Here is a 21,773-nt window from a genome sequence, read left to right as displayed (position 1 = left end):
ATTAATGAAGATTTTTAAGGACCTGGGGACCTGCGTTTTACCCCTTTCCTCTTTGCCGCTTTTTACCGAGTACACTAACTGACGCTATAGCTTGCCGCATCGTTTAGCCCAGGGGTGTCCAACCTTTTGGCTTCCCTGGGCCGCATTGGCCAAAAAAAAAATGTTTCTGGGGCCTCACAAATGCGCAAACACTGCAGCAAGACAGAGGAGGGAGCCAGCAAGAGGGTAAACACCCGGGGGCAGCAGAGGAAAACACTGCGTCACCCTTGACCGGGGCCGCACAAAATACTTCACGGGGCCGCAAGTGGCCCTTGGGCCACAGGTTGGACACCCCTGGTTTAGCCCCTTATGTTAAGGGACCTATCACGGAATCTAGAGCTCAAGTACTTAACCACATTTTTTTCTTTACAAGGTGTCTAACTCTTAAAGTTTAACAGTTTTTACTTTGGGAGGTTAATACAGTGACTGGATTTTTGAAATGTTACTCCCCTCGTCTTATTCACAGCTCCTTTACGTGTACTTGGCCCGTTGCTTTTTTGGGATGAGGGGCTATGCCAAAGAAGAATGTCTTAACTCATTTGAGAAAGTGATCATTTATCTAAAACATGTTTTAATAGTAGTAGTCTTTGGGCCATTTTTTAATAAGTTTGGCAAAATCTAGGTTTTATTGATTTCAGCATGGTGCAGAACCAAAATCAATGTGAACATACAGTATTCCTCTTTATAGGAAGGGATCAACTTATAAACTAGTGATATGTAAAAAGTCTGAAATAAGCATCCCTTTGTACTGTTTGGAAGCTTCAGTATGCACACTTCCACATAGGTATGTATCGCTGTTCATTTCTTTTCAAATGCAACTAATTATGTACATTGGATTTGTTTTGTACTGATATTGTCTGCTGCTAAGAAAATACTGTAGTAAAGTTAAGCATATTTGAATTCTGCAGCAAAAGTGGATCCATGATCAGCTGATCAGTTAAATCAGACTGCAAGCTCTCTTCCCTCAGCTACTCAAGCAGTGGCTTGACAACAGTGGAGTGGCAATTTCTTCATCTACAGAGCGTAGAAAATGCCTGGAATGTGAATTGAGGGGAAGTAAAACAAGAAGAAGCTGTTGTTGACAGACATAGAGGAAATACAATGTTGAGGGATAAAAATCAAAGGAGTACTTAAAGTGGACTTGCAGTATATGGGAAAAGGTACTTTTCAATGATGAAAGCATTTTCTGCTTCTTTGGAGATCTGCAATGAGAGGGCATAGGATTATGTTAAGAGATGCTAGGCTCCAGAGTCCAGAGTAATCTAAGGAAATAGTCAAACATCGGTTTGCGACTTTGTGAGTGTTTTGTAAGATGAGCAAAACACTTCCGCAAATCTTACCTTACAAAATGAGCGCTGTCCTGATACATGAGCTCTCGGTTCCTGAATTAAGCCAGTTGCTGTCCCGATAACACATGCACAACGTCGGCGCTCATTGATGTGCATGCTTACATGTGACACGTGTGTTATTGGGATGACAGCCGGTTTAATTCAGGAGCTGAGAGCCCGGCAACAGGACCTGCACCTGAGCTGGTGGACAGTAGAGGTATCGCCCTGAAGCGGGAGGGCAGCTGTATGGGGACCCTGAGGGAAGGAAGTCACCCTGCTGAAGGGGTTGCAGCAGCTGGACATCATCCAGGCAGGTACCCACCCCTAGGCCACCATAGCAAACCTTGGTTGTGTAACAAATCATCTGAGTTTACATGGCCTATGGGGAACTTTGCTTTGATATACGAGCGCTTTGGATTACGAGCATGCTTCTGGAACGAATTATGCTCGTAAAATAAGGTACCACTGTACTTTTTTTTTATAGAAAGGGTGGTAGATGCATGGAACAGTCTTCCAGAAGATGTGGTGGAGACAGAGACTGTTTCTGAATTCAGAAGGGCTTGGGATAAGCACATGGGGTCTCTCGGAGAGAGAAAGAGATAATGGTTACTGCAGATGGGCAGACTAGATGGACCATTTGGCCTTTACCTGCCATCATGTTTCTATGATTTCCAGGTGAAGAATATCCAGTGAAGATCATGGCTTGGGATTGAATGACACAAATGTGTTGGGATGCCTGTAAATCAATAATGTCATGTTAAATGGCAAGGAATATATTGAGAAGTGCATCATTCTGTCAGCAGGGGAAATGAAATCTGTTCGGTTTAGCACCCGCAATTGTTTTGAAAAGTTGGCTCCTATGTTCCATTTAATTCCAGGATGGTGCAAAGCCATCTGTAAAAGTAAAGGCTGACCTACTGAATACTAACCATTAACACACATCCAAATGGCCATAAAATTAAATACTTTTAACCATATGTAATTTATAGAACATTGAATAGCAACTGAGTCACACTGAGATTGTAACATAGACCAGTACCTGTGTTTTTTATGTGGTTTCATTTATGTAATTTACAGACATTGGGAAGAATATTTGCACATTGGGAAGAATAATCCAAATTATAGTTATCGGATGCTAGGGAACACCTTGGGGTCAGCGCTCAAGAAAATATTTGGGTGTCTTCGTAGACAATATGCTGAAGCCTTCCGCCCAGTGTGTGCCGGCAGCCAAGAAGGCAAACAGGATGCTAAGAATTATGATTAACAAGACTAACCCCCTCTTCTACAAACCCACACTAGCGGCTGCCACACGGCAACAACCCCGAAGCCCTTTAAATCTCTTTGTAGAAGAGGGGGATAAGAATGTTATAGCTCTATAATGCTCAATGGTATGACCTCACCTTGAGTATTGCATTCAGTTCTGGTCTCCTTATCTCAAAAAAGATATAGCGGCACTAGAAAAAAAATTAAAAGAGCGACCAAGCTAATAAAGGGGATGTAACTCCTATGAGGAAAGCCTAGAGAGGTTAGGGCTCTTCAGCTTGGAAAAAAGACGGCTGAGGGGAGATATGATTGAAGTCTACAAAATCCTGAGTGGAGTAGAATGGGTACAAGTGGATCAATTTTTTATTGCATCAAGATTTACAAAGACTAGGGGGTCACTTGATGAAGTTACAGAGCAATAATTTTAAAATAAATAGGAGGAAATATTTTTTCACTCTGAGAATAGTTAAGCTCTGGAATGTGTTGCCAGAGGATGCGGTGAGACAGTTAATGTAGCTGGTTTAAAAAAAAAGGTTTGGACAAATTCCTGGAGGAAAAGTCCATAGTCTGTTGTTGAGAGAGACATGAGTCGGTAGCATGGAATGCTGCTACTATTTGGGTTTTTGCAGGTACTTGTGACTTGGATTGGCACCTGTGAAGACAGGATGCTGGGCTAGATGGACAATTGGTCTGATCCAGTAAGGCTATTCTTATGACAAACAGCATTGCAGAATTATTGTTCAAGAAGCCACAAAGAATAATGTTAAATAAGCACAAATAAAAAAATGAATGCCAACACTATTGAAATCCTGCATTTCAAGAAACCCCGTCCAGATTTTTTGCACAGCACTGTAGTCTGTGGCAAGTTTGGTAAAATGCAGCTGCCTTCCACGTTCAAGCCTCTCTCTCGCTCTCTCCTCCCCTTGGCAAACTAAGTGTGGTCGTCTTTATTCTTCAAGGTACTGAAACATTAACTGTGCTATTAGATAGCAAAACTTTATTATGATTAGATGTTGAATTCAGGTTAATTTTATTTGCTTATACATTTAAAGACAATGTCCATACAGCAGTTAAATACAAAGCAAAAATTAAAATAAAAAAAGAACTCCTTTCCTACTGAGTATACCTATACAAGAGTGGCATTCAAGTACATATGGCATGGTCTAGTCAATTGAGATTTCTTTATCTCCCTTCAGCAGCAGTTCTCCTGTGGCTGCTGTTCAGAGTCTGATCTCGCCCGCAAAGCAACTGCATGCCTCATAAGGTTCTTACCTAGCTGATTAAGTTCTGGCACAGGACCAATGAATACTGCAGCCACCTTCAAAATGGAAGAAATGCAAATCGCTATTGGAAAAAAGTTAACACTACCAACTTCTATTTGGTCTCTGAAACAGGGTGACTGTTGGGCACAACCTATCTAAGCATTTGGTTTTAATTTGCTACTTTTGTAATTTAGGGTAAGAGGCCTTGGCTTGAAAAAGAAAACCTGTTAATTTTATATCTTCAGAGTCCACATTTTCACTAGTCGGCCCCGAATACAGAAAGACGGGGTGCCATCATTTCTAATGACTTCCATTTTAGTTTTGCACTGTAGAGCCTGGTGTGGCACAGGAGCCAGGTGGTGATCACCTATGCCTTATAATTTAAATTATGCCATCTCAAATGCAACATGATTATTAAAGGGGGCATCATGCAACCCAACAGTCTCAAACTCCTGACTTTACCTTCCAGGATCAACCTCATGGTACATAAAACATCAAAAGTGTTGGGAGTCATTCTGAATTCTACTCTTTTCTGTGCAACACAAATTTCCAACTTATTGAAGAAAACCTGCTATAGTATGAAGCTACTATGGGCTAGATGCACTAAAGTCAGCGATCGTCGCTAAACCTGTTTTCACAGCTTTAGCAACGATCGCTATTACCGACCCAATTCACAAAACGGCCCACTGCTTGCTTTTCCCCTTGGTCAGAGCAACAAAAAAAAAGAGGAACAAGAGAAGTCAAAACCAACCTCCAGTTACATATACTTTATTTAGATATAGTCCAAAGTCCAAATACAAGTTCTTCAGGGCTATTGGACCCCATTGCAGAGGAAGTGGTCCATCAATCGGCTGGAGCTCAGGGCCATTCGGCTGGCCCTGAGAGAATTAGAGTTATCTGGAGGAGCGAGCTGTCCGAGTCTTTTCCAACAATGCGACAGCAGTGGCATATGTCAATTGACCAAGAGCTCTCCCTTGGCTCAGGAGGCCTGGCTTCTTTTCCTTTGGGTGGAACGTCATCTCCTGGTGCTGATGGCATCACATGTGGCTGGAGTAGACAATGTTCAAGCGGACTTCCTCAGTCGTTAGAGTCTGGATTCCGGCGAGTAGACCCTGTCACTTCAGGCGTTTCAGGCAATTGTGAGACATTGGGATTAACCCCGCCTCAATCTCATGGCCACGGCACAAAACAAGAAAGTGCCATGCTTCTTCAGCCACAGATTCGAGCCCGGAGGTGCAGGGCTCGATGCTCTCATAAAGCCATGGCCTCTGGATGTTCTTCTGTAAATCTTTCCACCCTGGCCAATGATTGACAAGGTTCTTCGAAGGATTGCAACTCATCCAGGCTGAATCATTCTAGTGGATCCCAACTGGTATGTGGATCTGATATGGCTATGGGTAGGACGCAGTCTGCGCCCGAGTGCCTACCCGGACCTTCTTACTCACTCTGGTAGCCATGGAAGATCCGAGTCGCTTAGCTCTTATGGCTTGCTCTTGAGCTTGTAGCCTTAGAACGTAAAGGCTATTTGGAGCTTGTGATCACTACTCTTCTCAAATCTAAAAAGTCATCCACAATGTCTGCCTACACTAAGGCATGGAACACCTTCCAACATTGTTGTGACCAGGATCAGGAGGACCCTTTTTTGGCTCCAGTGTCTCTCCAAGCTGGTCTGTATAAGGGCCTCACTGTGACGTCTTTAAAGAGTCCAGGTCTATCTTGTTTCCGATCTTGGGATAGCTGGTCCTCTTTAGCGTCGCATCCAGATGTTGCTCGTTTTTTAGGTGAAACAATTTTTTATCCCAGGACAAGCAGGCAGCATATTCTCTACATATGGGTGACGCCATCCACGGAGCCTGTCGCGGACAGCTTTTCAAGCAAACTTGATTGAAAATCTTAAAGTTTGCTAGTGCTGCACCACGCAGGCGTGTGCCTTCCCGCCCCACTAGAGGGCGCGTCTCCTCAACGTGGTCCTCAGTTCTTAGTTTTCCGTGGAGCCAGAAAGCCCTGTCTCTCTTCTCTGCGAATCTAAGTGCCTTTCTTGCACCGTGGCTTCTTTGTTGTTTTATCGGGAGTCGTTGTGCAAAAAAAAAAAAAAGGACAATGAATACAATACAGATACAGTGGTTCAAGAAAACTATACAGAAATGGTCCCCTGCCCCTCACAAATAAAGAAGTAGCTGCCAGAAGAACCCAGCAGAATAGATGACGTAAGAAACATGCTGCAGGCACAATAACAAGCATCCAGCAATATAGTAGCCAGTAAAGAGCAAGCATCCCAACCCACCTAACTGAGGAGGTCTGAACACGACCAAAGTGAAAGTGTGACATTCAATGCCCTGGACTCTGATGAGCCCCGAAAGGCAATGCATAGGACCTCCCCCCCCAAAGGCCCCCACCCCCCAAACCAAAAACAAAAAAAAGAGGTACCAAGCTGGGGAAAGGACACCCCAAGGCCGCCAACCCCTCACCGCTCAAGACAAATTAAACAGGCAAGGTGTTAAGGATCATGCAACAGGTTCTATGCGACAAGGACCCCACACCTGCAATAAAAAACTTAGATTGTCGCAAGGAATGACGCACCCGACCCCTCTCAAGCAACATCAAAGCATGCAATTGGTTACGCCAAGCCCAATAAGAACGATCAAAAACTGGTTGGCGGGTAAGAAGCAAAGGGTAGGAGCGAAGGGCCACTACTCAGACTGGAGAGGGGTCACGAGTGGTGTCCTGCAGGGATCGGTACTCGGACCACTGCTGTTCAATGTTTTCATAGATGACATAGAAACAGGGCTGAAGTGTGAAGTTATAAAATTCGCAGACACAAAACATTTTAGTAGGGTTAGGAGCAAAGAAGACTGTGAAGATTTACAAAGGGACATGAACAAACTGGGAGAGTGGGCGAATAAATGGCAGATGAAGTTTAATGTAGAGAAATGCAAAATCTTGCATATAGGACACAGAAACCCGATGTACAGCTATACAATGGGGGGCTGGTAATGGGTGAGAGTAGCCTTGAGAAAGACTTAGGGGTAATGGTAGACAGATCAATGAAGCTGTCGGGGCAGTGTGCAGCGGCCTCAAAAAAGGCAAACAGAATGCTAGGTATAATCAAGAAGGGTATTACAACCAGAACGGCAGAAGTTATTCTGCCCGCATCTGGAGTACTACATCCCATTCTGGTCGCCGTACCTTAAGAAGGATATGGCGATACTCGAGAGGGTTCAGAGGAGAGCAACGCGATTGATAAAGGGTATGGAAAACCTAACATATGCCAAAAGATTGGAGAAACTGGACCTCTTTTCCTTGGAGAAGCGGAGGCTTAGAGGGGACATGATAGAGATTTACAAGATCATGAAGGGCATGGAGAAAGTGGAGAGGGACAGATTTTTCAAAATTTTGAAAAATACAAGAACGAGGGGGCATTCGGAAAAGTTAAGAGGGGACAGATTCAGAACCAATACTAGGAAGTTTTTCTTCACCCAGAGGGTGGTGGACACCTGGAATGCGCAGAGGGTGTGATACGACAAGAGTACACTACAGGGTTTCAAGAAGGGTTTGGATGAATTCCTGAAGGATAAGTGGATTGAAGGGTATAGATAGAGGATTGGATGATTTACTGAAGGAAAAGGGGATTGAGGGGTACTGATAGAGAATTACTATGCAGGTCCTTGACCTGATGGGCTGCCGTGCGAGCAGACTACCTGGTGGGATGGACCTCTGGTCTGACCCAGCAGAGGCACTGCTTATGTCCTTAATAGTGCTGCCTTTGCAGAGCAGCAGCTTGTCGGGTCCAAATGTTGTTGTAAAAATCAAGGTCTCAATTAAAAACATTTTTAATGTTCACTTCCTTTACCTTCATCCATTGCTCAAACAAGCATTGTTATAAGCAGCATCTCAGATCAAAAAATGGGTCACTTGCCGCAAAAGCGGTATACCAAGTCCAAAAATTAGTGCACATACTTTAAAAGCATGGTTTCAGCTAAAAAAAAAAAAATGTGACTTCCTTGTTGCATGTGAAGCCGGAAGACTGGAAGAGAACTAGCGCACTTAATGGCAATGTGATGAGGGGTGCAGGAAGGAGTATCGGCTACAACGCATGGCTCCCTTAATGAGAAGCACAGTCTCGGATCAAAAATGGGTTCCTTGCTGCAAAAGCAAGGATCCAGGTCCAAAAATGTCTACACATACTGGAAAAGCATGGACTTGGCACATTTCCTTGCAACATGTGAAATTGAAAAACAGGAAGAGAAGCTGTGCACTTCTTAATGGCAATGTAATGACATCCCTGGGGGGAAGGGGGGTCCGTCAGGTATACCAGATGGTTGAATTAGCGAAAATCGGATAAGCAAGAGTGTACTGTGTTTGGAATTTATTTTTTACGTTCAAATCTTTTTATTAGAAGGAATAGGAAACATCAAACAACAAATACAACAATGACAATGAATAAGCTTCCAGGAATACACAAGTCAATGCGTTGTAGAGGCAAAACAGAAGAAACAACCCCCCAGCCCCGAAATCCCCCCCCAAACATCCCGTCCCCCCTCGTACAATCCCCCCACCCCCATCCCCAAAAGCAAACAGAAGCTAAAAGACGTAACTCCAAATTGCCAAAGGCCCATGCCCTGGTGGCCCCCGGCAGACCCAATGAAAAGTCCATCCCCCCCTCAACGAACCAGAAAAAAAAAAAAAAAAAATTGAACTGCGGTGACCGATCCCGGGAGAAAGTGCCAAGAATCTCAACACGGCTAAGCCAGAGGATTCTTAATTGTTTCTAGTGGTCCTCTGTTTGTTTGTTGTTTTTTTTTAATGGACTGTATAGTAGGATTGATGTTGACAGTTGTTTTTCTCTTGTTCTCTCAGCAGATTTGTACAGAGAGCGACCTCTGGAGCTGAAAATGGATCAGGCATTGCTCCTGATTCACAATGTGGATGGTGAAAGTATCACAGTGTCCTGGCTTTCTGATCATTGTTACCAGGTCAGGAATGCTTTTAATTAAATAAAAATAAAAAAAATCTCAACTGCAACCATAATTTCTCAGTTTCAGGAATTTTTTATTTTTATTTTTTTAAAGATTCAGACGTCATCTTTGTGAAAATGACTTACTTCTATTATCTCGTGTTTTATTATCTTAAGGTGAACAACCCCCACCCTCCCCCTCCCAATAGCTACCGCAGATAGCTTACATCTGCTCCATACACTGGTCAGAATCCTTTATTTTGCTTTATTACTAACTGATAAAAAATATCAGGTTCTGTTTGATGTCTACTCTTGGTGGGGGATGGAAACCCTACTCAGTTTTGGATTGTCCTGTATTTGCACAGGAGGGTTAATTTTTCAGTTGAATGCTTAGCTTCATTTTGCCCCCCTTGTGCACCCAGAATTAGCATTGGTAGTCCTTTTACCTTTCTATCTCAAAGGCCTAAACAATAGCTTTTAGGCCACAAATGAGCCCCACTAGCCAGTTTTATGTTTTCAGATTATGCATCATTTATCCAGTCTCTGTATTAATTGCTGTAAGTAGCTGGAAGCTTTTTTAAAGATTTTTATATTGACCAAATCCTGAACTGGGGATTCGGCAGCAGTTGCAAAACCTCATTACCAGTGCTAGTGCAAGTGTTCTCAAACTCGCTGAATTCATTGTTAGAATGATAATATGGTTTTATTTAACTCGCTTCTTTCACGTTTGTTTTGTGCTCTCTATGAAAGGAGCTGAGGCGTTAATGTGGCTTGTTGATATGAATAGGCAGTTTGAATGGCTTTTATAGCCAGGTGGATCAGTGAGAAGTGAACTTACTGCCCCCTTCCTGAGTTTATTGTACAAAGATGCTCAGAGATGAACAGGATGATCCAAGCAAAAAACAGAAGAACAAAATTCCACAGACTGCACCAACAAGCAAAACGACAGTAGAGATGACATCAAGCCAGTGAAAAGTACTTTGAACTCTGTATTGGGATCTTTATCTTTATTGGAATGCGTTATCCAGACAGTATATCATCAGATCAGACTCCTGATGCAGGCACTGTAGCTGAAACACAGTCCGTATCGAGTCAGAGAAACTCCCAATAAAGAATTCAAAGTACCTTTCATTGACTTGTTGTCATCTCCTACCATGATGATGCAAATATATGTAAAACTGAGAAAACTGAAAATTCATATTTAGAAATGTAATGAATATGCATTCTCTCTCTGCTTCAATAGTGTTCGTATCAGAGACTGATTGTTGTTCCTGGTGCCATGACATCTAGGCCATTCAATCTGGCGGCTGTTCCAGTTGACTCCCAGCACCCAGTCACCCTGCAGCTTAATGATTCCTCTAGAAACAAAGAGATCTGTAGGTTTGTATGTAGTGCTTGTTAATAGAAAAGTTGAAATTGACCGACTAACTCTTGGAGCCACCACAGGAGTTAAATATAGAAATTGGGGACAAGTTACACACAATGTAACAAGAGTGAAAAGGTGCATATATCAGATAGAAAAAATCACTCTATGGACCTGTTCAAAGAGTAAAGTTGATTGAATGATGTAACACAGTTCACCAAAACTTGCTCAGAATCAAGGAGGGGAAAACTGGGGCAAGCCCCAGAAAAACCACTTCACAGCCCAATCATCGCATGAGGGGTAAACGGTATCATTATATCATTCCATGTATGCTTGTATGTTGAAAAAATTGAGCACTATAATGATTAGATAGTTTTTAAGTCGAAGAACTAAGCAAACTTAACTTATAGCTTGCGGGTTCCGACGTGCACGTTTCGATCCTGCCTCAGGGAACACACAGGAATAGTTGGAAAAGACATGCGATGGGTACAGAGTTTCTGAGAAAACAAAGTTAAAACGTCAATACTTTATTCAAAAAATGGATAAAAAACTTTTTCACATGAAAGTTAAAACAATTTAGACTTAACTCACGGTTAAACAGCAAAAGGACTCACCAGGATGGACAAATGTCTCCCATATGAAAGCGCGAATGGCGCAGGTTAACTGCTTTGAAAGGTAACCAGAGCGGAATGACCGCCAAGGTTTTAAAGGACACTGTACGACGTGATCACGCACTAAAACGTGATGACGTCATAGCACTTATGAAAAAATCAGGTGCCGGAAAGACTGAAGGGGTACTGTCAATCAAAAAAGGAAAAACAACAAATAAAAGTAAAAATAAAAATAAAAAATGAAAAAGTACAAATCTGAATGAACTAAATAGCAAAAGCTAAATTACAAGAAACTAAATTAAAAAACTGAAAAAAACTGAATTACAAAAAACTGAATTACAAGAAAACCCGCCACTCAATCTCACTATTAAGACCTAGTGGATGTAAGGTGTTTAATTTGAAGATCCAATGTTGCTCCCTCACGTGTAATTTGGCTTTTAAGTTACCACCACGGGGTAACACAGGAACTTCCAGAACAGAAAACTTCATTGAAGTGAGAGGATGGTTTTCGCTCACCCAATGTTGGGTGAGTGGAGCTTCCATTACTCGAGTGGATATTCTGCTAAGATGTTCCCCAATACGCGTTTTGATGCTTCTGATGGTATGTCCCACGTATAATTTGTCACACGGGCATTGGATGACATACACAACTCCACTGGTGGAACAATTAGTGGAGGGTATGTTAGTGCGTTTGTACATCCACGAGGGTAAATTGATGCTGGTGAGGGGCACACTGTACGGGCAAACTTTACAGGACAAGCAAGGAGAATGACAGCTTCCAGGGGGGCTCGATGCAGGACCCTCTGATAGAAATTGAGATCTTGTCAGACATTGTTTGAGGTTCCGGCTACGTGAGTAGGCGAAACGGGGAAACTCATGGAAAACAGCGTGATGTTGTAATATACTCCAGTGTGATTTTATGATACGTTTGATCTTAAAGGCTTGCTGGGAATAAGGAATAACACACACTGGAGAAGACTCAGATTCAGACTCCCTGTTGCAAGGTGAAAACAGCACATCTCTTTGGGCAAATAAAGCTCTTTTATAAGCCCTCTTGACAACAGAGGGAGGATACCCACGTTCAATGAAACGATGTTTCATATCTTCAGCTTTATGCACAAAGTCGTTTTGAGTAGAACATAGACGACGGAGTCTTAAAAACTGCCCCGTAGGGATATTATCACGCAAATGTTTCGGATGATGACTGTCGTACCTAAGTAAGGTGTTTCTATCTGTAGATTTCCTAAAGATTGTGGTAGAGAACTTGCCGTCCTGTAAAGAAATGTTTATGTCCAAAAACGGAAGTACATGTTTGTCAGAGTTGATAGAAAACTGAAGATTGGAATCACCTTGATTGAGCCAAAACATAAATGATGTTAAATCTTCTTGAGTACCCAACCAGACAGCAAATACATCATCGATGTATCGCTTCCACATCAACAGATTTGAGTAATGTTCAGAGGGATATATGTACCGTTGTTCAAAAGCTGACACGTATAGGCATGCGATAGTGGGGGCCATTTTTGCACCCATAGCAGTACCTTTAATTTGTACAAAGAAGGACTGGTCAAATTGAAAGTAGTTCATGCCAAGTGCCACCTTGGCTAGACTAACTAAAAATTGAACCCGTTGGTCAGATAAACTCTTCTGTTGTAGGTGGTATGTGATGATATGTATGGCTGCATCTTGCGGGATGTTGGTATATAATGAAGCAATGTCCAGAGACACTAGGATGGCATGAGTAGGCACATCTTGGAAAGTTTCCAAAAATTTAATCATAGACCCCGTATCTTTGATGTAAGAAGGAGATAAAGAAACTTGGTCTTTAAGCTGGAGATCTAAAAATTCAGACAATGGTTCTAAAATAGATCCTATACCTGCCACAATAGGGCGAGCAGGTGGGTTCACCATTGATTTGTGAATTTTGGGGACGAAGTATATAACTGGAATAACAGGATGTGAACAACGCAAAAACTTATACTCCCCTTCAGAGATCGTACCAGCCTCCAAAGCTTGAATTAAAAGATGCGCAATACCATCAGTCAATTCTGTGGTGGGATCATGGTCAATCAATTTGTAATATGTGTGATCTGATAACTGACGGTTAGCTTCTTGGACATATGAGGATGTATCTAACACCACAATACCACCACCTTTATCAGCAGGGCGTATTACAATATTTTTGTCTGATGACAAAGATTTTAAAGCTTTTCTTTGTGAAGGAGTGAGATTGTCTTTGGCACGCATTTGTTGTGACTCAAGCTCGATAATGTCACGTTCCACCAGGTGCTCAAAGACTTGGATGTGAGGATCAACTGGGCCGCAGAAAAAATAGTTAATGTCTTATTAAAGAAACAAAAATTTTGCATCAGGTAAAACTCTTTATAGTTTATAAATCTTTCCTTTAAGTTATTAACTGTCTTTTTTCTGCGGCCCTCACAGTTAGTTTAACATCGTTCCTTTCTCAAAACTGACACATTTCAATCACTATATTGAAAATAATATCATTTTCCCTACCTTTATTGTCTGGTGACTTAATTTTTCTGTGCTTTTAACTGTTTCCAGGGCCTTCTTGTCCATTGACTGTTTTTCTCTCCATCTTCACTTTCTGTCTTGCATCCATCTTTGGCACTACCTTAACATTCAATTTTTCCATTTTTCTGCTTTCTTCTCAAAATCTACTTTTCCATGCCTTACCTTCCCTTCCTATCTCTCTTTCCCTCCCTATTTCCATGGTCTGACAGCTCTCTCTCCTTCCCTCCTAGTGTAACATTTCTCTTTCCCTTCCTCCTTTCTGGCCCCCTCCCAGTCCAACATTTCTCCCTCCTTTCCACCAGTCCAACATTTATTTTTCTCTTCCTCCTGCATGCTTCTCCTCTGGTCCTCCTTCCCTCAACAAAACAACATCTCTCTCTCCCTCCATGAGTCCAACTTTTCACTCTCTGCCCTCTCCCACTTCCCCAGTGTAACATTTCTCCTTCCCTCCTTTCTGTCCTCCCCATCCATTTTGCCCTCTCCATGAGTTCAACACTTTCTCCCTCCTGCACGCTTTCTCTTTCTGTCCTTGCCTCTTCCCTCAGTGGCATCCCTCCTTCCCATCCCCCAACCCAACATGCTCTCTCCCCATACACCATCTCACTTTCCCCTCCAGTGTGTAGCACCTTTTTTCCCCTCCCTTTCTGCCAGGTCCAGCAGCAGCACCTCTTCTCCCTTTTACTTCACCCCTGTTCAGCAGTACCCCTTCTCTGCTCCCCCTGTCCAGCAGTACTCCTTCTCCCTTCCTTCCTCCCCTATCCAGCAATACCTGTATTTTGCAGCCGAAAAGAGGCTCTTGTGCCGGCGTCAGCTGACTTGCAACTTCCTGTTGCCGTCACGTATGCCGGGACTCCTGCCTTAGCGTAGATGCTCAAAGGCAGGAATCCTGGCATACACGACGGCAGCAGGAAGTTCCAAGTCAGCTGACGGCAGCGCCGGAGCCTCTTTTCCTGCCCAGTGTGCAAGATTGCGCCAGCGTTAGCTGGCTTGCAACTTCCTGCTGCCGTCACGTATGCCGGGATTCCTTCCTTTGAGTATCTACGCTAAGGCAGGAGTCCCCAGCATACGCAAAGTCTGCTGGCACCAGAGCCTCTCTTCCTGCCCAGAGCGAGAGATTGCGTACAAGATTGCGGGCCGCAAGTTTGAGACCACTGATCTAGAAATAGGAATAACAAGTGAGATAATTAAATTTGCTGATGACACAAAGTTATTCAAAGTTGTTAAATCGCAAGAGGACCTTGTGAAACTGGGCATCAAAATGACATGATGTTTAATGTGAGTAAGTTCAAAGTGGTGCATGTGAGAAAGAGGTACACGAACTCTAGCTATGTGATACAGCATTCCATATTAGGAGTCACTGCCCTGGAAGAGGATCTAGGCGGCATCATTGAGGATATGTTGAAACTCTCAGCTGTATATGTGGCGGCAGCTAAGAAAGCAAATAAATTGTAAGGAACAGAGAAAAGATGAAAACGTTATAATGCCCTTGTATCGCTCTATGGTACAGCCACTGTATCTCAAAAAAGGATATAGTGGAATTAGAAAAGGTATAGAGAAGGGTGACTAAAATGATAAAAGGGATGGGACAACTTCCTATGAGGAAAGGCTAAAGTTGCTAGGGCTCTTCAGCTTGGAGAAGAGACAGCTCAAGGGTTATATGATAGAGATCTATAAAATGCTAAGTGGAGTGGAAAGGGTAGATTTGAATCTCTTGTTTACTCTTTCCAAAAATACTAGGACTAGAGGGTATGTAATGAAGTACTAAATAGTAGATTTAAAACAGACTGGAGAAAATATTTCTTCACACAATGTGTAATTCAACTCTGGAATTCGTTGTCCAAGAATGTGGTGAAATTAGGTTAGCTTAGCAGGGTTTAAAAAAGGTTTGGATAATTTCCTAAAAGAGAAGTCCATAGGCCATTATTGAGATGGCTTGGGACATCCCCTGCTAATTCCTAGGATAAGCGGCATAAAATCCATTTTACTACTTGGGATCTAGCTATGTACTTGGGACCTTCTTATAGTACTAGTTTCAAGTTTATAGAGAATTGACACGGGGACAGAGTTTGTACCTGTCTCCATGCCATTCTCTAGTGGTAGCCTTACTGAACAGGAGCTTGTGTTCCCGGTTCCTAGCTACCTCGTTGCGATCTTTTGCTTTTGACACAGTAGATCACATGCTGAGTTTGTTTCTTCTGGTTATCACTGTTCTGGGATGCAGGAGCATTTCAACGATATCAAGATGGCATAAAAAAAATTTGAAGGCACCAACTTCAATGAAGCTTTTCTTAATCCTTCAAGGAAAAAAAGATGATTTTCATCTTGGTTTAAACTCATTTTTCTGATGTTTAAACTTTTATTCCATTTCATCTGTTCAATGTAGGGCTTCTAAGGGTGGTTTTTTTTGTGTTTTGTTTTGTTTTTACAATTTTTAAATTTAGGTGTTTGTTTTCTAGCTAGTTGTGATTCAAAAATGGATGTTTTCACACCACAGGTACTATTGCTGAGTACCTTTTTCTGGTGGGGTCAGAGATAATCTTTGTATCATTTAGGAGTCGTTGGCATTAAAAAGACACAAAAACTGAGTGGCGGATGCAAGACGAGCCAGGAAGCAGTGACAGTACTAGGACAGGTGGTGGCTTTTCAGCATCCAGCCAGAAAATACCTCCTGGAATTATTTGGCATCAGGATATTTTATTAGTGTTCATCAGTCCAAACTTAAAATCTGAAGCCCTAAATATAAAGACGAGTTGATGCTTTTTGTAATGAAATTGCTGTTATATTTTCCTTCCCTCTCAATTGATTTGGATTGCTTATTTTCTGCTTCTTTTTGCTCCTGGGTTCTATAGTGCCCTATCTTTGCTTTTCCTCGCTGCAGCTGGGTGAGTTTTTATTAGATACAGTTCACGTGTTCTGATCCAGATTCCTGCCTGTATCATTAATTCGCTATCCAAGAGGGGAAGTGTGTGTGTGTGTGGGTGAGTGGGTGGGGTAGATTTACAAGTGTTATTTGACTGATATTGCTACATTGACGTAATATGTCGGTGATGTTTGGGGATAGGTTGCAATACAGTTATTAGTTTATACTGTATTGGCTTTTTGTTGTTCAGTATACTAACAAAAATGTTTCTAATAAACCACTGTCCATTCTATATGTTGGATCGTTCTTGTCCCTTACTGAAATCAGCTCCTTTGCTTTTGCCTTTTGCAACCAGTTGCACCCCCACTTGCTCTGTACAATTATTGTCTACCTTCTATCCTTTCTTCCAGTTCTGGGTTTAGCCCAGGGGTGGGCAACCCTGGTCCTCGAGGGCCAGAATCCAGTCGGGTTTTCAGGATTTCCCCAATGAATGTGCATTGAAAGCAGTGTATACAAATAGATCTCATGCATATTCATTGGGGAAATCCTGAAAACCTGACTGGATTCCGGCCCTCGAGGACCTGAGGTTAGAAAAAATCTGTCCCGTCACCGCCCTGTCCCTGGTCCACCGTCCCGTCACCGCCATCCCCTTCACCGCCCCGTCACCACCATCCCCTTCAACGCCCCGTCACTGTCACTGCCATCCCATTCACCGCCCCGTCACCGTCCCCACAGCATCCATACAAGCCTCAGTACTGCAATATTTAGCTTATTCCTTCCTTATAAATCAAAGTTCTGGCTGCTGAACTGGAGAAAGAGATATTCAGCTGGCAGGGCTTTGTTTATAAATTTTTATCAACAGAACTAATATACTACTTTATCCTAAAGCAAAAAAAAAAAAATAAATTTTTTTTTTCTACCTTTTGTCTGGTTTCTGCTTTCCTCATCTTCTCATTCAATTCTTTCCATCCACTGTCTCTCTTCTCTCTGCGTCTTCCATTTGCTCTGTTACTGTGCTTCTCCCTTTCTCCCCCCATCCAAATTGGCCTGGCACCCATCTTCTTCCCTCCGCTCCCCCCATAGTCTGGCATCTCTGTCTTCTTACCTGCCAGCATCTTCTCCCCACTCTGTCTTCCCCATTTCCCTTCAGCGTCTTCTCCCCACTCTGTCTTCCCCATGTCCCTTCAGTGTCCTTCTCCCCACTCTGTCTTCTCCATGTCCCTTCAGCGTCTGTTTCTCTCCACCCCGTCTTCTCCATGTCCCTTCAGCGTCTGTTCCTCTCCACCCCGTCTTCCCCATGTCCCTCCCTGCCCCTTACCTTCGTGATGCTTTCACCCCCCCTTTGCAGTGAGAACACCTCTTTGCCACTTCCGCCACGCACCCGTGCCCCCCTCCCCCCACCCGACAACAGGCCCGGTCCGACAATTGTGCCGACAAACCTCCCTGCCCTATACCTTTGTGGCTGGCGATTTCTAAACTGCCTTCTTACAGCAGCCGGAGCGTTGAAGTTGCATATGGCTGCCGGAAAGGTAGTCTCTGATGCAACTTCCGGTTGCGTCAGATGACCTTTACGGCAGCCACACGCAGCTTCAACGCTCCGGCTGCTGTAAGAAGGCAGTTTAGAAATCGCGGCCACGAAGGTAAGGGGCAGGGAGGGAGTAGGGAGCTGTTTAGACTCGGTGGTGGCAGTAAGGAGGGAGGGAGTGCGATAGGTGACCGCGTGTGTTCCCTCCCTTAACTGTGGGGACAAGGCCATTCACCGCTCCATGGGGCGGTGAATGGCCTTGTCCCCGTAGCCACGGTGAACACAGTTTTTTCCCCACCTTTTTGGCGGGTTACCCGCGGGTAACAGCCACCGTGTCATTCTCAACCTGAGGTGTCCACCCCTGGACTTTAGCCTATCTTTGTCATTATTCTGGCTGTCCCCGTTTCTAATGGGTCTGTGCCAGGAGCTCAGTCATTCTCCCTCTCATTTTTTTTTTTCTTTTTTCAGGATGCATTACAGTTTTGGAGAATTCGGGAACTATTCCTTGTGGGTGAGACAGAATCTCTTTGGTGGAGTGAAAGCAGTTTCCTGTGAGATGATAGTGAACAAGAGCCCTGCCAGCAGCTCCCTCCGTATGTGATTCTTCATCTCCCTTTTTTAAAAAAAATTCAGTTTTAGAAAATACACATCAAGCATTACACTTGAAGGTCATAAAGAGACAGTAAAAATTAAATAACACAATAATAAGGTAAAAAATAAAATAAAGGCAAATTAATTCATATTAATGCCCTACCCTAAAGTCTACAAAAATATAGGGGCAGAGATAAATTTGGAGAATATAAAGGAAATAAAGACTAACAAAGGAAATGTTTAAGCTTCTATATTGTTTTCTGTTTAGAGCAGTGATTCTCTGTTTCGTCTATTGTGATACACTGAACACTAAAACTCACAGCTGAACAAAGCATGCCAAAATATTTCATTGTTTAATTATAAGTTTAGAATGAATTTGCCTATCCCATATCGAAAAGCTGTGTGCTTCCAGTCCCAAATTTCTCATGTCGTACAAGAAAACAAATATATATTCAGATTTTGGTGTCACCTCAGTCACCTCAGTAACAGCAACACAAAATCCCTCTACTGCCAGATACTGTGAAGCAACAGAAAAACCTACAATATGCTACTCAGAAACTATATAGCAAACTGCAGACTTGCAATAATATTTTCATTTGGGACTGGAGGCAGCAGTTATTAAGAACATATAAGAACATAAAAATTGCCGTTGCTGGGTCAGACCAGTGGTCCATCATGCCCAGCAGTCTGCTCCCTCTGTGGCCCTTAGGTCAAAGACCGGTGCCCTAACTGAGTCCAGCCCTACCCCTGTGTTTGTTCTGGTTTAGGAGGAACTTGTCTAACTTTGTCTTGAAATGTTGGAGGATGTTTTCCCCTATAACAGCCTCTGGAAGAGCGTTCCAGTTTTCCACCACCCTCTGGGTGAAGAAGAACTTCCTTATGTTCATACGGAATCTATCCCTTTTTAACTTTAGAGAGTGCCCTCTCGTTCTCTCTACCTTGGAGAGGGTGAGCAACCTGTCTTTATCTACTAAGTCTATTCCCTTCATTATCTTGAATGTTTCAATCATGTCCCCTCTCCTCTTTTCAAGGGAGAAGAGGCCCGGTTTCTCTAATCTCTCGCTGTACGACAACTTCTCCAGCCCCTTAACCATTTTAGTCACTCTTCTCTGGACCCTTTCGAGTAGTACTGTGTCCTTCTTTAAATATGGCGACCAGTGCTGGACACAGTATTCCAGGTGAGGTCGCACCATGGCCCAATACAGCAGCATGATGACCTTCTCCAATCTTTTCGTGATCCCCTTCTTAATCATTCCTAGCATTCTGTTCACCCTTTTCGCTGCCACCAAGCATTGTGTGGATGGCTTCATCGACTTGGCAACCAGTACTCCCAGGTCTCTTTCCTGGGGGATCTCTCCGAGTACTTCCCCGGACATCCTGTATTTGTGTATAAGATTTTTGTTACCGACATGCATCGCCTTACACTTATCCACGTTAAACTTCATTTGCCATGTCGCAGCTCATTTCTTGAGCGTGTTTATGTCACGTTGCAATCCTTCTGCGTCCTCACTAATCTGAATAACTGTATCGATGGGAAGCAGAAATCAGGATCAGTTATGGGGATTTCAAGAACATCGCTCATGATTACTAGTCTTCCAGGCTTGCTGTTTACACCAAACTTTTTGTGACTCGCTTCCCATCTCTTGGGGACATACCAGTGTGTCCTAACACATTGGTTGAGAACCACTGATCTAGACTGTGGTGTCAATGGACAGAGTGCTGCATGTGTCTTTAGTCTTAAGGAATTTATATTCTCACTTTGTATTTTGTTGGTTTTAACTTTGTCATTCTCCCTTTTCACAGCCTTTTAATGAGGTGATTTGAATATGCAGAGATCAAATGGTGCTTTTCCTCAACTTAAAAACAAACAAACATAGGTGTCACCCAATGAGTTCTGTAATATATACTGTTCTGGATGTACCCTGAGGTGCCAGGTTTTGCCCATAATTAAAGGGAAGTGCTTTCCTAAGTTTTCATGTATTGTAAGGTGGAGCTGAAGTTATTTTCTTGTTGGCCCCTTAGGATGCTGGTTTTGGATCTAGTCTACTTGCAGCCATCTTGCTAGCATCTCTCTGCCACTGCTAATGTGTAATCCAGCTGCATCTCTGCTTGACAGGGTGGCAGATTTTTCTCCAGCAGCCTTTGGTTTCTGGTGCCCCTGGGCATTTTTGTACTGTAGGTCTTTGTCATCTAGGCCTAGATTCACTAAACCTACTGATCCTGTACCGACAATCGCAAAACCAGTTTCACTGGTTCTTTTATTTTTTGAAAATGACCTACGTATTAGTTTTGGTCTTTAGAATGCCTATCTTTTTTGTCCATTTCAAAAATAAAAATATCCACATGAAAAAAGCTCAAAAGCAAGTTTTTTGTAGATGTACCCAACTACCTTCTCTGTTGTGCAGAGGAATCCCCATCAGCTGAGCTGGTTTGGGGATTCCTGCTGTCTCAGCTGATGGGAATTCCTCTTACCAGGATCTGCTGAGCCATGGAGCCTTACACCCCTCCCCCAACATTCCCCGCACATCTCCCCCCACATTCCTAAGGCCCTGATTGGCTCAAAATTGCCATTTTGAGCCAATCGGGGCCTTAAGCTTCTTCCACTGCATCCCAAGATACATTCCAGTACTTAGGGTCCCCTACCCGATTCACTAAACTGCCCGATTAATCTCCAATCCTGTCCAATCCAACCAATCTAAATTAATAAAACCCCATGCAAAATAGCCAAGTGATTAATTCACTAACAATTGCTTGGCTATTTTGAATCGGGTTTTACTAGTGTCAAACTCGATTGTGACCTGTCAGTAGCTCTTACCGACAGGTCTGCCTGGTTTTTTAGAAAAAAATTTTTTTAATGGCACTGATATTTTGCGTATTTTACACAAGCAAAATATCAGCACAATTTAAAAAAAAAAAAAAAAAAGCTCCCCCAACAAAATGCCCCCTCTCCCTGAACCAAAATGACCGCTGCCGCAATTTTAAACTGAATGGCAGGAGGGATTCCCACTCCCCGTACCTGTTGGGAGCAGGAGGAGTGCTCAGTCCCTCTTGCTCCTATGTCTCCAGCACAGTCAGTCAGTCTTTGGGAGCTGCGAAGCAATGATAGCCTAAGGCCCCATTCTGGTGTATCATATGATGCACGAGGAGGTGCCTAAGGCCCTGATTGACTCAGGTGTCTTGGGGCCTGAGGCGCCCGAGCCAGCCAGGGACTGGACACAGTGGCGTACCTAGCATATGTGACACCCGGGGCCCATCATTTTTTGACACCCCCACCATCTGTACAGAAAACATGATTTTTAGTAACAATCTACATGTCGCACAACAGTGTACCTAGGAGAAGGCAGCATTTTACATACTGCAATGAGCAGTACACCATCAATACACCCATTGTAAAACTAAACAAGCCAGACTAGTACAGATCAATCCTGCAGTCAATCCTAAC

General features: G+C 43.1%; 1 protein-coding gene across 7 annotated transcripts in view; it reads left to right on the top strand.

The window, feature by feature from the left end:
- HGSNAT (heparan-alpha-glucosaminide N-acetyltransferase) overlaps positions 1 to 21,773 on the top strand; it is a 141,221-nt gene that overhangs the window by 1,565 nt on the left and 117,883 nt on the right. For 3 of the 7 annotated variants that reach the window (XM_033915374.1, XM_033915399.1, XM_033915390.1), the window contains exons 2-4: positions 8,750 to 8,865; positions 10,090 to 10,226; positions 18,209 to 18,333. In XM_033915374.1, the coding sequence (XP_033771265.1) occupies positions 8,750 to 8,865; positions 10,090 to 10,226; positions 18,209 to 18,333 (378 nt within the window). Of the gene's footprint in view, positions 1 to 774; positions 824 to 1,174; positions 1,200 to 8,749; positions 8,866 to 10,089; positions 10,227 to 18,208; positions 18,334 to 21,773 lie in introns of those variants that run through there. The other 4 variants (XM_033915418.1, XM_033915411.1, XM_033915382.1 and 1 more) reach the window with 4 other exon arrangements.

This window comes from Geotrypetes seraphini, chromosome 1 (assembly GCF_902459505.1).
Source record: "Geotrypetes seraphini chromosome 1, aGeoSer1.1, whole genome shotgun sequence".
NCBI lineage: Eukaryota > Metazoa > Chordata > Amphibia > Gymnophiona > Dermophiidae > Geotrypetes > Geotrypetes seraphini.
Note: the sequence above shows the minus strand (reverse complement) of the source record. Positions and strands in the feature narration are given on the sequence as shown.